Consider the following 17,161-nt stretch of genomic DNA (forward strand, 5'->3'; position numbering starts at 1 on the left):
TAATCACAATATATGAAACCAGGCTGGTTTTCGTAAAAAGAATTTTTGAAATCTCGTACTTAATGAGGCTCGGACTGTTAGCATTGGAGCAGCGCGAGCTACACGTCACGCAAGGGCCGAGTCTACGGTGAAAATCCCGCCCGTATGTCCTTTTTAGGAACATGCTTCGTCAGAGTTGGGGAGGGGAAGTCTGTAAATCCGCCATGAATTCCCCCATGACCGTGGTCATTTTGGTAAACGGGGAGGAGTGAGCATAAGACGTCCATTATTTTTTACAGTCTATGAGCCCAATAGGAGAGTTAAAGCTCTTGTGTCACATTCTCAGTCCAGTACCGTTGGGGCCTTTCTCTGGAACTTTCTGGGCGGCCAAAAGATCCAGAGAAAGGCCTTCCTCCTTGCAGGTATGGGCAGAGTTGGCTTACTTGACGTGTCACTCTCCTTGTTGCATAGGCCACGGACATTTTCTTTTTTTTTCTTTTTTTTTCATTTAGCCTTTATTTAAAGGTGCGACTTTGTTAAGTGGAAAAAAAGTTGATATCTGTGACCTTGTAGTGACCCCGCGGCTGTATGAGTGGTCAGCATGGTGCCTTTACTTTTCCATCACAGTGGCCTCTAAGATGCTCCAGGATCAATTGTTTTGTAGGTTTTATGGTGAAAGGCTCCGTCTAAAGAGACAGCCTTCCAAACAGTTTGATCCTGGAGCGTCTCAGAGACCACTATGATGGAAAGTAAAGGCGCCATGCTGACCACTCATACAGCTGCTGGGTCAAATACACATACATATCATCTTTCTTTGTTTTCCGCATTTAAAGTTGCATAATGCACCTTAAACCTTGTTAGTCCTATTAAAGCAGCAGCACAACGTTTAAAAACAACATAACATACACAGGAGCATTTGGTAAAACATTCTCACACAGTTTATCTGATGACTGGACTTGAAACAATTTGAAGAAATAAGGTCTGTGATTTTTAAGTCCTTCTGCTAGGGCTATTCGATTATTGAAAAAATAATAATCACGATTATTTTTGTCATAATTGAAATCGCGATTTTTCAAACGATTATTTGTTGCCTTTGAAAAAAAAGTCTATCTTTATTTTATTTATTTATTAATCAAAACACTACACTACACTTTATGTTTTCTGGACAGTCATAAAAGTACAAATGATTTCAAGTACGCCTTGATTAAAGAGAGGTCTCTGTTTCACACCTGCCCCCTGCTGGCCAGCCCTCACACCTGAGCTGTGCGGCCTGATGACATCATCACACAGCGCTGTTTGTTTATATGTCAGACAAAAGCATGAGCCATGGCACGTGAAAAGCGTAGGGAAAATAATCCCAGCGGCCTGAAATGACGCAAGTCTGCTTTGCAAAAAAAAAACAATGGCCAGAGAAAAAAAATTGGCAAAAAAATAGAATAAAATTGAAAAAGAAAGAAAGAAAGAAAAAAATTATAATCGATTTTTGCAATTTTCCAAATTTCTAATCGTTAACTGTTGTAATCGAAATTGTAATCGAATTTTTGCGATACGAAACGCAATGAGTACCAGGGTATGTAAAACCAGGCTAGCAGTAGAGTAGTGCGTCCCACTTCTTATTCGTGAAGGAAATCGTTTGCAAATGTCAAGTGCAGTTACAGCCTTTGCTTTGAAATCCAAGTGCGCGGTGAGATCATGACATCGGGTCCCTATATGCACATTTATTATTTAACCTGAGTCTAAATTATTCAGCTTAAAACCATAAAACCACTAAAGTAAAAACATTTCAGGCGAGTTGTAAACGATCCTCTGCTCGCTTTATTTATTCATTGCCAGTACATATTGCTTCTTTTTTCCCAGGGACTTCATAACAGCAGTGAAACGTATGTGGAGGGATGGTTCTTTTACAGAGCAGATTGTCCCCTAGAGGCAAGAAAAAAAGCAGCAGCACTAGCAGTAGAGCTGCACGATTAACCTTTATAGCCTTGTGGCTCCACCGTTTGAGTGAGGTTGCGGTTGTCAAAAAAAATACGCACATTGCCTTGTTCAGCAGGTTTCTGATGTAAATATGATAAAACAAGCAGCGTTTAGGAGCTTGAGATTCAGAGAATACATTCATGCAGCTGAATAGGGAGAAAGATTTATTAAAGAATGATTAAAACGAAGCATGTTTTTCTTTGACAGCTCCATAAAATCTCTCTTTGCATTTTGGTCATTCCGTGCAAAATCACCCAAATTCACAGAATCTTCCCAGGTGACCTGTTGGAGAATTAACAATGGTGTTGGAGAAGATAGATGAAAAACAGGCAGCAGTCTGGATGTCTTATACAGGAGAAGTTTATTTACCATCGGTGCGGGACCCGGAGACATGAACTCGAGACATTGCGCTAGTCCTACCATTCAAGTCTGACTGTGCTTCCACAGAAAAGGGATAAATCCCCTCTCAGAGCGTCAGACTGATACACAAGAGTCTGAGCACCACAGTCAAGGCTATGACAGAGACAGTACGACTGGACAGCCTGACCCAGTGTGATAAATAGTGATCTAATGTTATCCTCTAACATGACCCTCTCAGATTTGGATGAAACGTTTTTCTGAGTTCCTCCACATCTGTAATGAACACATGCAAAGTGATTTGCTCTAACTCCTTTTTTAGACATTTTACAAAGCAGTGTTGTAACCACCTTTCTGCTCCCGGGTGCTTTTTGCGTTTGTGTGCACTTTTAAAGAGCTGTTGCTCTGCAATACTTTATACATAGCCCTATACATAGCCCTACGACTGAACTAAACATAATTCCTGGAACAATCATCTAAAATGTTCTAGATTGTAAACTTTTGGATTTGTAGGCTGCTAAAAATGGCAATGTTTGAATTTCGGATTTTTTTCCCCAAAATGTCTGGGGCTCTACAAAAGAAGTGTATTGAGTGATCATCTTCATATTGTAGGTTTTAGTTTAGTAGGATATGACCATACTGCAGTAGAAGCAGGATGTCGATCTGATAAAGGCTCTTTGAGTTACAGCTTCACAAAGATGGTCCTACTCAGAAAAGCTCCAAAATGCGGGATTTGACCATTTTGACCACATTTTGTATCTATCTCAAATAACTTCATGGTTAAAAAATATTTTGAATGTTACTCGTTTTTTGCAACAAACAAGGGTGGAAGTCAGCTATGGAAATCATTATTTTTGCTCTCGTTTTATACGTTTGTAATAAGTGTGCCACAAACTTGTACTGTATGTGTACTTTCTACTTGGAATACCTGATTATTGTCTACAGTTTTCACCTAAGCACAAATTGAGTGGGCAACTTGTACTTGTTTTGGAGTCATATTTTACCAGGAACCAGTTTACTCTCGTCGTGAAAGTACGTGCTCAGGCCCGGACTGTCAAAAACTAAACACAGCATAATTGATGATCGTTCCTAGTGTGGTATGTGTTGCTTGTCTGTGTGAATGCGTGATGAGGAATACGCAGCATGGTTAATAGAAGACTCTGTACTGGCCTAGATAGCTCTACTTTATATAGGGCCCGTCTCGCTCTGCGCCGAGTCCCCAGTGTCCTGCTCCAATTCGGTGACTGTTTCCGTAACTTCTCTAACTGCGTCGCCGCTAATGAACACAATGACTGCGGTTGTCCCTCTCCCCGTTCCTTCTGCTGAGGCGGTTCTAGCTCTGGGCGGGCTGAGCAAGTGTACAGGGCGGCTCATCCAGCCAGGGGGGGCCACCAGAGCTGTCCTTACCTGAAAAGAAATTGCTTTGAAGAGTGACACAAAAGCTGCAGACATTTTTTTTCAGTTGAATTTGGCGTTGGAGGGGGGGCCGGGATTCTTTTTTTCGTATACATACGTTGAATGTTATTGTTTACTGTTGGTGATTGGTGACTGTTGGTGCGCACCACACTGGGGGGGGGGGGCAAAAGACTCGCCTCCACAGTCAACGCCTCCACGAGCTACTGCACTAATGGGACAGCTGCAAGAGAAAAGCCCATTTCACCTGTGCCTAATGCTACAGACACAAACGTCATAAAAAATAAAAAACAATCTCTGTGCACGTAGCATTAAACTATAGTCGAAAGTTATTCTTCATACTTAAAGGGATATTTCAGTATTTTTGACATAGGGCCTCATTTCCTAGTTGTCCAGAGTGTTGCTGATTTCTGGAGATATTTTTTTTTGAATGCATGCAGTTCTTATATTTGAAGAGTTTCGTGGCGCTAGGCTAATGCAAGGCTAGCGCATTTCTACGGTATCAGCTAGCCTGCATTAAAAACAGTCTGACCCGCTCCACAGAGCACCTGAGGCAAATCACTTATAACACCAGACTAACCATATAAATGTCTGTGTCCATAGAGTAATTGTAACAATTTCGCATTTAAAATAACTTATATTTGAGCAGCATCTGCTTCGTGGTTGTATAAGCTAGTGATCTGCTAGAAAATAGTCCCTCAAAATGCGATCATTAATGTGATGAAAGGTCACATGGTTAGTCTGGTGTTATAAGTGATTTGCCTCAGGTGCTCTGTGGAGCAGGTCACATTGTTTTTAATGCTGGCTAGCTGATACCATAGAAATGCGCTAGCCTTGCATTAGGCTAGCGCCACGAAACTCTTCAAATATAAGAACTGCTTGAATTACAAAAAAAATATCTCCAGAAATCAGCAACACTCTGGATAACGAGGAAATGAGGCCCTATGTCAAAAATCCTGAAATATCCCTTTAAGTCTACATTTTCGCCTAAACCAGTTGAACAATAATACATTTAGGCTATTCATTTATATTGCCATAATCAGCACTTAAATGTTATTAAAATCACCAAGGTTCACTAAAAGAAGATAAAGCCTCCCCACAATGGTCTTCATGAGGACCCTCTACTGTGAGGCTTTAGCAGACACATGTAGGCACTTGATGAGAGTAACTTTTCTGTGTTTGTGCATGTGGAGCAGGTTTTTATTTTGTAATAACGTGAAGTGATCACATCACTCATGGTACGGACGGTCTCCTAAACGCTGTGAGCTGTTTGCGCTTTGTTCATGTTTAATCCTGATTGAAATCAATGAAACTTTACGCTCCTCTCCTTCCTTCGTTTGTTTGCTTTCCTTTTGCTCCAGTCCTTCAGAATCTGCGTAATAGCCTTTCTTTGGTCTCACAAGCCACACTGGATTGACCCGAGTTTCGAATTTTCTTTTCCACAAAATCTACATGTTGTAAGGCTCGAGCTGATGTGTTCGAGCCTGATTCTTTCCTCTAGTTTTGGCTTGGCACTTTTTTTAGAATTTCATAAACTCCATCATAAGCTGTTATTTGTCCATGGTGTTTTTTTATTGTTTATTTTAGATGCTACAAACAGAATTTCTCACTGGCTCTGAAAAGTTTGCCCTGACCTGTGTTTCAGTTTTGAGCCCCCCGGTTCTCTCTCCACTGGGATGTCCTGTGAGCTGCAGGTTGTCTTCGAACCACAGGTTAGTGTTAGTGTTACACCCACAGTGTGAGGTAGGATGAGATTGGAGAGCTGGGCAATACATCATCGACAACAGCCATCCCCAAAGACTGGGACATCGTGTCAAGTCCCAATTGTTTCCCCATTTTAGCAAATAAGTGTCTTTTTTTTCTTTTTTCAATGTACTTGTTCTGCAGACAAGCTTTGGGCCCCCCTGTAGTGCCTCTAAGGTCCCTCAAGGGGTCCTGGACCCCACTTTGGAGACCACTGATCTACAAGATAATATCGAAATTCCTGTTTGAACGTTTTTATATTTTAAAACAATGGAGGAAATAAGATGGGGGAATTGTAAAAAAAGTAGGAAAAAAAATGTTTGTTTTTTTTGCCCTTTTGTCTGTTTTGTCTGTTAAGCCAGTGGTTCCCAAAGTGTGGATTGGGACCCCCTGTGGATTGCAGGAGGATTTTGAGACAATATTTGTTACATTTCTGACATTGAAGTTGTTCTATTTTTGATTGAAAGCAGCATATTTTAGTGAAATTAAGCCAAATATCAAAATACAGTTTCCAAACTAACATCATTAAACCAAATTCTGAATGGTTTGCCCCTAAAATGATTCTAAATGTTAATGACATTTTCCCGAGATGTTTGTGGAGTGATTATGCGGGTTTTGGAACCCTTGTGTTAAGCCATGTCAATTAACCGCATTTATGCATATTTCTAACAGTTTGCAAAAATATGGCTTAAACATTGATATTGAGAAAGTCCCCAAAAGTATTCAGATATTATTTTTGTCAATGTCGCCCAGCCCTATGAGATTATGTAAAAAGCACAAATCCTGTGTCTCCCCCTTCAGTCCTGGGCAAATGAACTTATTGGAGAAACACAGGGTCCACACCTCAAAGCAAACATGGAGGATGTTTGAGAAGAAATGTGTTTGATCTGAGAGACACGTTACAGGTCAGTTTTTCTTTGCTGTGAGCTGATTGGTTGTGTGAGTGCAGGTGAATGAGGACCTGGAGGGAGAGATCCGCTTCGTCTCAACCACTGGACCCTTCTCTGTGCCGGTCAGATGTTCCACCAAGAAGTGCCAGGTCAGCGTCCAGGCTTCTATCAAAGCATATATGGAAGCTTTTCAGCTGATAAAAAAGGTGCCCTACTTTTGGTGCGCAGGCTGGAGCAAAGAAATCTAGCAAATTAGGCAGACTTCAGACCGCAGGCCAAAGTCTAACCCTTTTCATGACACCCTGATGACACAGATCTGTTTGTTTTTTGTTCTTCGATACATGCTTCTTAATCCCATAAGTATCTGCTCTTTTGTGAAGTGACTGGTCCGGTCGCATTCACTGATTGGTTGCCAGGTGCGTTCAACACTTCAGCCTGGATTTAACACTGAAATATGAAACAGCCTTTGAAGTAGATGGGAGCAGGATGTAAATCATCATGCACTTTGCAAATGTATTGAAAATGAAACTCATGAAGGTCCTGAAGAGCACAGTGGCCTCCATCATTCATGATGGAAGAAGTTCAGAACCACGAGGACTCTTCCTCGAGCTAGGCCCGTCCAAACGGAGCAGTCAGGGAGACGGGCCTTGGTCAGAGAGAGTCACTCTAACAGAGCTCCAGTTATTCTGAGGAAATGGGAGAACCTACAGACGGAAGCATTCAGTTTGACTTGTTACCATAAACCCTGAATCTGTGCAATAAATAAATGTTGTTGCAGATGGAGGTGGACTCCCAGTGTCTTGACTTCGGCTCACACTTGGTGGGCCAGACTGTGACGCGCACCATCACTTTGACCAACCGCGGGGCACTGGCCTCTCTCTTCAGACTGAACATGTCCGACAGGGCGTGTCCCTCTCCGACGCCCCCCAGTGCTCAGGCCGCCACCCCACAGGTCAGACTACCCCCAAAGGAAACAGGCTCATGTGACTTTGTCACATTCCAAAGAGATGCTTTAGGTCCTATATCATGCAAAATCGACTTTTTGGAGCTTTTAGCCATGTTGTTATGCTATTTCCTTATCAAAAACACCCCCAGAGTGGTTTGTGGCTTCATTCACGCAGCTCTCCGCAATCCTCCCTCTCCTGCTCTCTGAGCAGCTGCTCCTCCCTCTCCTGGTGAACGACTGAGTGTTCAGTTGTGTCGTAACAGCGGAACGGAAGTGCTCGACGTCTGTAATGTAATGTCTTAATTCTATGCTTACGGCCTGATTTTAATTTGTAAAACAGCGTTTTCATTATTTTGGTCGTAAGAGAGAAACAAAGAGAAAAAAAAATAATTAAAAAAAATAATTAAAAAAATAAAAAAGGATGTGCCCGAGGTGCTTCCAGGTCAGCTGTGGCTAAAACAAACACATCGCGTCTGAACAGATCAGTCATGTTTGCGCTGCAGCTGAAGATGGAGCTCGTTACCTACTCTGGACACACCTGTTCTTCATTCTTAACTAACGATAATGTCACGGACGGAGAAAAAGAAGCGCGTTTGGCTACGAGGACGAGGAGTTTATTCAACCTTTTTTCAGGAAGAGGCCACTCAGCTGTTTTTTTTCTCCGGGATTCAGCGACTATCACAAAAATATTGTTTTTCTGTGACTGTCACTGATGGATGTTTGGTGAACCTTCGCCAGAATCAAAGTGGATTAACTTTTATAACCAACGCGAGTCCCATAATGTAAACAGCGATGGACCAGAGCGGTGAGTCAGTCCAAACGCGGGTTAGCTTGTGTGTTAGCATATTAGCATGTGTGTTAGCCATTTATGAAGCTGTGTTGCAGATGTCAACTCCGTATAACTGCATCGTGAAGTGACTTCACTTATTGCTGTTTATTTATATTACGGTAAAGTTGTTTGTGCGGAGAGAGGGGGCGGAGTTAACTGAATCGAAGCGTTGTGTCTTCCGGGTTGGAAAAATACCTCCAGAAAACACTTATATTTATCACAAAAATGAGTGCTCCATAGTGGTAGAGGTATAATATATCATATAAATGCCTATACTTAACTTTGGAATGGCTAAAATAGCATGATATAGCTCCTTTAAGTTGTCTTTAATTAGCTGCTTGCAACATCTACATGAAACTAAAACTAAAGGTCATTGTCATCACTGTCTGATACAGTGAACTAAGTAAAAACAGTTAAAATGTACAACACAAAACAAAAACACACATTTTGCATGGTTGGATCTGAACAAGGTTCAAAGTAGAACTTCAATATGCAACAAGAAGAAATAGGAGAAAAAAAATAATAATAATAAACTGAAATAGTCTCGCTGATGATCCGAAGTTTTAGGCCACATGCCTTTAAAAGGCCAAATCTGTGCAAAAATGGATTCAGTGTCATTTTCTGTCAGGTATTGACACTGTCATGACGTCCTGGTGCAAAGGTTTAGATCGTGGTTGGGTTGTTGGGCTGCATAAGCAGGACTATCACTGCTGAGGTGGGACGCAGTAACACAGTCATTTGGAATTCAGGGTTATGGAACAAAAAGTCAAGTGAAACACCCAAAAAACGTGACCAGCGCTGAAACGGACCCAAACCATGAAGGATGTATCTGGAATTGTGGCCTATAATTCTTGGTTTTGTTGTTTTCATCCCAAAATTCACTGTATCTTTGTGGAATGACAGGTAGGAGGATGTGACGAGGCCGAATTGGACAAAGAGGACGGAGCGATGCATTCACTGTCTCAGGAAAAGCTTGAAACACAGCCAACAGCAGGTACATCAGTACAACCAAACAGCCAAACACGAGTTCAATACACGGGCTCTTCCTCTGGAGGATTTAGATTAAACTACGGTACAAAACAGAAAAAAAATAAAAATACTGTAGTGTATATATACAATATACTGTACATATGTATCACTGGTATGTTGGTTCATGTTTAGAAGTTGTAGTTGCTCTTGGGACATACAGTAGTGACAATTGGCAATCGTATTTTAAGATCTAAATTAATTTCTACTCAAAATCAGCATGAATTCTCTCAATTGAACTTTATTCCAGACTCGTAGTCCACTTGAAATAATAATCTTAGTTCAAGCACTTATAATTTAAAGGGACTATACGGAGTTTAAAAGTTTTAAAACTAAGTATTTTCCTCCCCCTACATGTTCCAGCCATGTCCTAATGTGTATAATGAGCTCAGACCTGTTCACCCCAACTGCCTCTAAAATCCTGCACTGTCACTCAGAAAGATGTTACTTCAGGTCTGAAGCGCCGTCATGCACAAGCTGAATATAGAAGGTGCAGTTACGCGTAAGACCTGAGGTGGCAGTAGAGAGTATAAAAATTATCAACTTGCATCTCGTCCCTTAAGTCAGGAGGACTTTGGATACCACTGAAGTTCATTTCTTAATGTATCTACTACCTTTAGAGTTCACTTTTGTGTGGTATATTTTCTCTCATGTGCTACAGAGACATCTTCAGACCAGCTCATCACTGACTCCTCCCACTCTGATGACGACGCTGACGTCACAAGTGACGTACACTTTGGAAGTGTAGGTGAAACAGTCACTTAAAGCTCATATTCTGGTCAAATAAGGGGCGCTGATTTTATTCAGAGTTCTTTCTTTGCTTCAAGTCTTGTCGTAGCTTGTGACTGCTGTTGTTTACTGTAGCTAACTCCAACTCGTGCAAACAAAGTTGGATCTGCTGCTCGACCTTTTTCTACGCCAAACACAGATGTTAAAGTTCTATTTTCAGTTCCTTCAAAACAAATCGCGTCGTCCACATCAGAGGTCAAATGTGGACTTCTTGGAGTCGCAAGCAAGGGAAATTCTGCACTCAGCAAATCAGAAATAACCACAGATATAATGACCCAACTTCACATTTTCTGATTCAGTCGCCTGATAACGTGTGCATTTGTGAAACACTTCCAAAGAGGACACTAATCAATTCTTCTAGATTGAGCGACATTATCAAACCTAGACCAAATGCAGCAAAAATATCAGAAATTGCACACAAACAACGTGTAACCTACACCAGCATGCAGCCCAGATGCTCACCGTACCCGCTCAAAACGCTCCCAAAAAGGTACATTTTATTTATTTATTTTAGAGGTTTGTATCGTCTTTCTAGATGTTTTATTACGTCTTATTTGTTGGAATTTAAATATAAAAAAAACACACACAACTCCAGGTGTGGGTCTTCTGTGGGTCTTCTGTGGGTCTTCTGTGGGTCTTCTGTGGGTCTTCTGTGGGTCCTCTGTGGGTCTTCTGTGGGTCTTCTGTGGGTCGTCTGTGGGTCTTCTGTGGGTCTTCTGTGGATCCCCTGTGGGTCCTCTGTGGGTCTTCTGTGGATCCTCTGTGGGTCTTCTGTGGATCCTCTGTGGATCCTCTGTGGGTCTTCTGTGGGTCTTCTGTGGGTCGTCTGTGGGTCTTCTGTGGGTCTTCTGTGGGTCTTCTGTGGATCCTCTGTGGGTCTTCTGTGGATCCTCTGTGGGTCTTCTGTGGGTCTTCTGTGGGTCCTCTGTTGGTCTTCTGGGGGTCTTCTGTGGGTCTTCTGTGGATCCTCTGTGGGTCTTCTGTGGGTCTTCTGTGGATCCTCTGTGGATCTTCTGTGGGTCTTCTGTGGGTCTTCTGTGGATCCTCTGTGGATCTTCTGTGGGTCTTCTGTGGGTCTTCTGTGGGTCTTCTGTGGGTCTTCTGTGGGTCCTCTGTGGATCCTCTGTGGGTCTTCTGTGGGTCTTCTGTGGGTCTTCTGTGGGTAGTCTTTGAGCTGCTGATGTGTGCTGTCCTTTGCAGGTGACTGAGGGTCAGATTGAACCTTTCCAAAGCATCAAACTGGACATCATCTTCAAACCCTCAATCCCAGGAGACACCAAGCTCACCTTCTACATTCACTTCTCTGACAGCAGCAGCGCGCCGGTGAGACACACTGAGACCAAATAAGAATGTTCAAAACTGTAGGGATTCGGAACATTGTTCAAGCCCAACCCTAAAGGTGTCTCTTATACCAAACTGAATCTGTCTCAATCTCTTGTTCAGACAAAATCCAGTGTCATAATCATGTGTCATTTATGATGCAATAGCTTTAACTCCGAATATCCAAATTTCATACCTTAGTGTCCAGAAAAGTGTACATACAACCGATATTATTATTATACTGTTCTTCATGGCCCTGTCCCAAACACAACACCGTTTTCCTCTCATGTGTTGTGCCAGATCGCGGTCCAGGTGAAGGCGTCGGGCCTCGGTGTGCCCGTGTGGGTCAGCCAGAGCACTATTGACCTGAAGATCTGCCTGTGGGACCAGCCCTACCACCACTGGGTCTGCGTGCACAGCCGGTCAGTGTCACAACAGTATCCCTAAGTGTATACATTTCTCCTGGGTTGAAACCCTCAGCACATTTTACAAGAGACTCTGTGCGTGGCCTAGATATCACTTGAATTTAGATATTATTGGAATGTCTCAAAGAGGTGGTTTGAAGGTGACTTGTTCCCAGAGTGCAGAGTCCTCGCCTGAAGAGGAGGCTCCATCTGTCCGTAAAAGTCAAATGTACCTGTTCAAAATTGAGGAGATCTGAATGAACTACTACTACTACTACTACTACTACTACTCTATTATAGTAGTAGTAGTAGTAGATATTTGTAGCACCACAGCGTATTCCATGTTATAGCTATGGACACGCTATGGCTCATTTGAGACTCTAAGCTCTCCGTAGGTTTTCTGCTGAGGGGGTCCGTCTGCAGTGAAAACCTTCCAAACAATTGTTCCTGGAGAGTTGTAGAGACCCCTGTGACGGAAAGTGCTGACCACTCATACAGGTGCTAGGTCACTACAAGGTCAAATACACACAAATATCAACTTTTTTTTCTCAAAGGTTGCACCATTCACCTCTTAACTCCCGTCTGAACCGAGAGGATCTTTTTCCGCACGTCATCAGATTATTTTTCCATAATTTTTTTGTTGGGTGTTCAACTAATATTTGCAACTTTTTTGTCATTTTTTTGTCACTTTTTGTCACTTTTTTGTACTTTTTTTGTCACATTTTTGTACTTTTTTTGTCAGATTTTTAGCACATTTTTGTAATTTGTTTCTCACATTTCTGTCATTTTTTTGTCACATTTCTGTCATTTGTTCGTCAATTTTTTAGTCAAATTTTTATCACATTTTTGTCATGTTTTTGTCACATTTTGTCACATTTTTGTCAATTTCTTGTGACATTTTTGCCACTTTTTCATTAATTTTTAGTCACTTTTTTGTCAATGTTTTCTCACTTTTTTGTCACATTTCCATCATTGTTTTCGTCTCAGTTTTGTTGCTATTTTCACAGCTTTTTTCCAAAAGCTTTTGGACTGGGGTAAAGCCAAACTGGAGAAAATGTGCTCGGTTCACGTGGGAGTTAAGGGGTTAACATCTGGTTGGTTGCATACTTTATCAATGGACTCGAGGAACCCCTCACTTAAAGTGAATCATCATGTAAGTTGAAGTTAAAAGTACTTTTCAGGCCACAGCCACAGCTCGGTGCTGAGTTACTGCCAGTGCTATCCAGCTGTATAACAGTAGGCTACAAACAGAAAAAAGATATTGTTACTGCACAGTGCAATGTATGATGTATTCCACATCTGATATTGCTCCTTCGCTTCAGCCGTCTCTTTGTTGCCGTACATTACGGGTCGATAGGGTTGTACTTTTTGTAGTAATTTAATCCTCCCTGTAATTTCCACTTCACCTTCAGTAATATCATTTTAAATTAAAACAAATACTCTACTTCTTACTTCAGAGCATCCTAGTACATCATAATGAGGATCATTAACTGATCACTTCTCTCAAATAAATTAATTAGTAAATAAAATAATTTGAAGAAACTAAAGTAATTTATAAGCAATAATTAGAATTTTTGGTATTATTTATATTTATTATTTTATTATGACTGTGATAATATTCTAAATCTGCAGTCTTTTTGTGTGGAAGATTTGTCCCGATAGTTGAAGGCCTTAAGAACAAATGTTGAATGTTTCATGAATGAGGCCTTATTTGTCAATGTGATGCCTGAAGGAAGACAAGACAGAAGATGAATGAATGTAGTGTGATATGAAGTTAGATAATAGAGTGACAAACCACTTGTTTTTTAAAGCCTTTAGAACAATTTTAGTAGAAGTCTAAACCGCAACTAAAATGTGATTGGCCCTGTTGTGCTGAAAGAGAACAATGGTGATTTCTCTCTCTGGTCAAGATACCATATCTGTCTCAGTGTCTAATCTTCACTGGTTGTTTCCCTGCAGAGCCAGCACGGCCCTGAGGCTGACGTTGGAGGTGTGTCCAGAGCTCAGGAGGCACATGGAGGTGGTCCCAAAGACGGGCTTCATCCAGGCCCAGTCCAGCTTCAAGGCCCTGCTCAAGTTCCAGCCCAGGTACCTCAGCAATCCAGGGTTTAACCTCTTACCCTCCACCTTAACCAAGCACTTGTTCTCCAGTTCTTCTTCCACAGCAACAGTGTAAAGAATCATTTGAAAGCTAAGACCCACAAAACTGATCTAAGCTTCTCCCTCGTTATGATTGTCGAGTTTTTGTCCGTTTTGGTTGTGTTTTCATCACGTTTTTGACACCTTTTGGTCACATTTTTGTGGCTTAATCAATTACATTACACTAAAAAAACACTATGTGGCGAATACGCGACAAAAAAGCAATGAAAATGTGACAAAAACTAGACAAGGAAGAAACTTAGATGAGTTTTGTAGGTCTGGCAAAGCCTATAGGCTTTATGCTCTCCAGTTGAGAAGCTTTTTAGATACTTATTTTTGGGGAAAACTGGAGAAAATGTGCTCGGTGAAGATGGGGGTTAACCTTTGTGCAACAGTGGAAAGTTACAAAGTAAAAACAAAAAGCAACAGTTTGAGTAGTACAAATAGTTAGTACTTTTACTTAAACTTTTACTCTTTTGCTCAAAGTAGGGCCGAGCTATATTTTATGTTAAAGGCTCATTCATACTTCACATTCATTCTTGCACCCTGAGCTGCAGAACAAAATTAACAACACCCAGGATTAGAAGCGGCAACAAGAAAACGTATTCAATGGCTGTATCCACGATAGGAATGTGTTTAGGCCTTGATGATGCATGGGCATTCCCAAAGCTAATGCTACGATCGTAGCATCATGAACTTCGATGAACTTCGGATGATCATGATCATGTGAAAATGGGAAATATGCATGAATAAAGTCAATAAAACCACCGTCTACATAAAGCATCCCTTTAACAACGATCACACAGTGAGCCGGGCTGCTTGATTTTGCAGTTTATTACTCACACTTCATGAATAATTGGCCGTAGCTGGTTGATTAGCACCCGGAGCTACCTAGCTTCTTAGCAGCTCCAATAATGAAACTTGTGGAATTAAGTATTACACACTAATAACGTCAATAAAGTCGGTAACCACATAATGCAGCCTTGAAGATTATCACACACAGAGTCGAGATTGACGCATGGTGCTTAATTGCAGACTTTTTTATCAACATGAGGCCGATTGCACATGCTAACCGGGCTAACCTAGAGTAGCCATTGTCCTCCCTCCCTTATTGAAAAAGCAGCTTACAGAGCCTTGGATTTGCCTTCGAAATAGTGATTTTGATCAATTCAACATTGATTACAGCAAGGCAAAAAAACACGAACAGTTTTTTTCACCCGCGGAATGGCTTTAAAAAACGCCCAATTCCTGGCAACCCTGGCTGGCCGGATCAACCTCCACAGTTCAGACTGCATCAGACAGGAAAGAGAACTGCAACAACATCCGCATTTTCAAAGTAAAATATGGCTGACGTCTATGATCACAGATCTTAAAAATTCATAATTCCGAGTTTAAATCTCAAAATTTCGAGATATAAACTGGCAGTAGGAGTTTAAAAGTTGTAATTTTAAGATTTAAACTCGAAATTTTGTGTTTTAAACACAGAATTATGACTTTAAATCTCGTAATTTCGACTTCCCGTTGGGCTTTTATTTTTTAACATGGCGGAAACAGGCTTCCAAAGTTTTCCTCATTTCCTCCTCACGTTTCTTGACATTATAAATTAACTCGATTTTGCAGATTTGCCAAACAGCAATTCCAATCTGATCTTGTCGACAATATATTGCCCTCTTCTATTTGAAATTCAATATAAATCCTAATCCAATGCTAAACCTGTTTGTCGTCGTCCTGTTTCTTGTCTTTTCACACATCTTCAATCGCCGTCACACAAAAGCTTTTCAGTAGCGAGCCGGAGCCTCTGAGGACGTTCCAGGAAATGAGGATGCACAGAGCGGATAAAGCCGTGCTGCTGTGTCATTATGTGTGAATGAAGGCAGCGCTGTAATCCCGCTTCTGCTGATAGAGCCAGATTAAGCCTTCAATGTACAGATCTGCGCTGATTACGACGCACAGAACTGGCAACAACCTCCACCGCCGCAGCCTCCACATCCGCTGTGCGCCCGCCAACCGCTTTTTCATATTTGTGACATAACCGCTGTGTTGCATACACCCGCCGTGACCCTATATGGAAATGTGTAATCTGCTTAATCGGTTTTGTAATCCGCCGATAATCACGCTCTAATGGGAGCGGGGCGGAGGGGGCAGATGGAGTCGGGATAAGATCGTTCATCATACAGCCGGGGGTCCGGGGCAGGGCGGGCCGTAAAGGCACAATCTGAGACTCTGGAGGAAAAGTCCCAAAGTAGCTGAGACAATGGGCATGTCATTACAGCTGGATCATGTGAAGTCACTCAGTTAAACAGCACGCCGCAGATGTCCTACAGGCGTACAAGTGTCGTTGGATTTATGTGGTCGTGTTTGAAGCAGCTGGAGGGAAAACAAAGAGGGAAAAAGCGGAACTTTCTCCCATTCCTCCACCATTGCTACAAATGCTATCACACACACAAATAAAGTCCAGCCAAAATCGGGTCCATGTGGATGTTTTTTCACAGCAGATTGTAGAACCGAAGACCGGCTTTCATGTTAGCATATGTAGCATGAGGCTAATGTTAGCTTCCATGTAGGGCTTCACAATATCTTACACAAAATATGGTATCACGATACTAGGTGATGCAATATTGGTATTGCAAGAAGCCACAACATATTGCAGCATCACCAAAGAAGAAGAAGAAGAAGATCTTTATTTATACAGCGCCTTTCACCGACATAGTCACAAAGCGCTTTACATGAGACAATTGTACTTTCACTCCATACCCTGTGGGGAGACTGACAGAAGCGCTGTCGCGACTGTACACGTCTGCGCCAACGGTCCCTCTGACCACCACTATCATTCACACAGGCCTATTGTGGTAGGGGAAACCGGAGTACCTGGAGGAAACCTACGCAGACACGGGGAGAACATGCAAACTCCACACAGAAAGGCCCCGTCCTGGTGAGAATCGAACCCGGACCTTCTAGCTGTGAAGCGAGAGCACTAACCGCTGCGCTACCGTGCGGCCAAAGCCTACATCTGACTGAGATCGACACATTTTTTGACAACTCATCTAAAAACAAACATTACATCAAACTTATAAATGGGTTAAAGTTCAGTTTTATTTCAATTTCCTAATATAGTTACACTTTACCCTTGTTTTGGTCCTAAAAAAACAGTTACAGTGTTCCCTCTTTTATCGCAGGGGTTATGTTCTAAAAATAACCCGCAACAAATGAAATCCGCAAAGTAGTCAGCTCACATACGAACTGGAGCTCACATACGATGAACTGTGCTAAGAAAGCGAGACAGCGCCTCTTCTTTTTACGCAGGCTTCGAGAGTTTACCCAAAATACTAGGATTCTGAACTTTTATTATTGT

General features: G+C 41.8%; 1 protein-coding gene and 1 long non-coding RNA gene across 2 annotated transcripts in view; both read left to right on the forward strand.

Annotated features, from left to right (window-relative positions):
* The window catches only part of LOC306964190, a 121,942-nt gene that overhangs the window by 38,761 nt on the left and 66,020 nt on the right, over positions 1-17,161 (forward strand). The window lies entirely within an intron of this gene.
* cfap74 (cilia and flagella associated protein 74) overlaps positions 1-17,161 on the forward strand; it is a 71,069-nt gene that overhangs the window by 30,787 nt on the left and 23,121 nt on the right. The window contains exons 13-20 of the mRNA XM_079558308.1: positions 5,369-5,435; positions 6,416-6,505; positions 7,135-7,308; positions 9,035-9,125; positions 9,831-9,901; positions 11,147-11,269; positions 11,567-11,688; positions 13,630-13,758. Coding sequence (XP_079414434.1) covers positions 5,369-5,435; positions 6,416-6,505; positions 7,135-7,308; positions 9,035-9,125; positions 9,831-9,901; positions 11,147-11,269; positions 11,567-11,688; positions 13,630-13,758 — 867 coding nt within the window. The remainder of the gene's footprint in view (positions 1-5,368; positions 5,436-6,415; positions 6,506-7,134; positions 7,309-9,034; positions 9,126-9,830; positions 9,902-11,146; positions 11,270-11,566; positions 11,689-13,629; positions 13,759-17,161) is intronic.

Source organism: Gobius niger (genome assembly GCF_951799975.1).
Source record: "Gobius niger genome assembly, chromosome: 6".
NCBI classification, from domain to species: domain Eukaryota; kingdom Metazoa; phylum Chordata; class Actinopteri; order Gobiiformes; family Gobiidae; genus Gobius; species Gobius niger.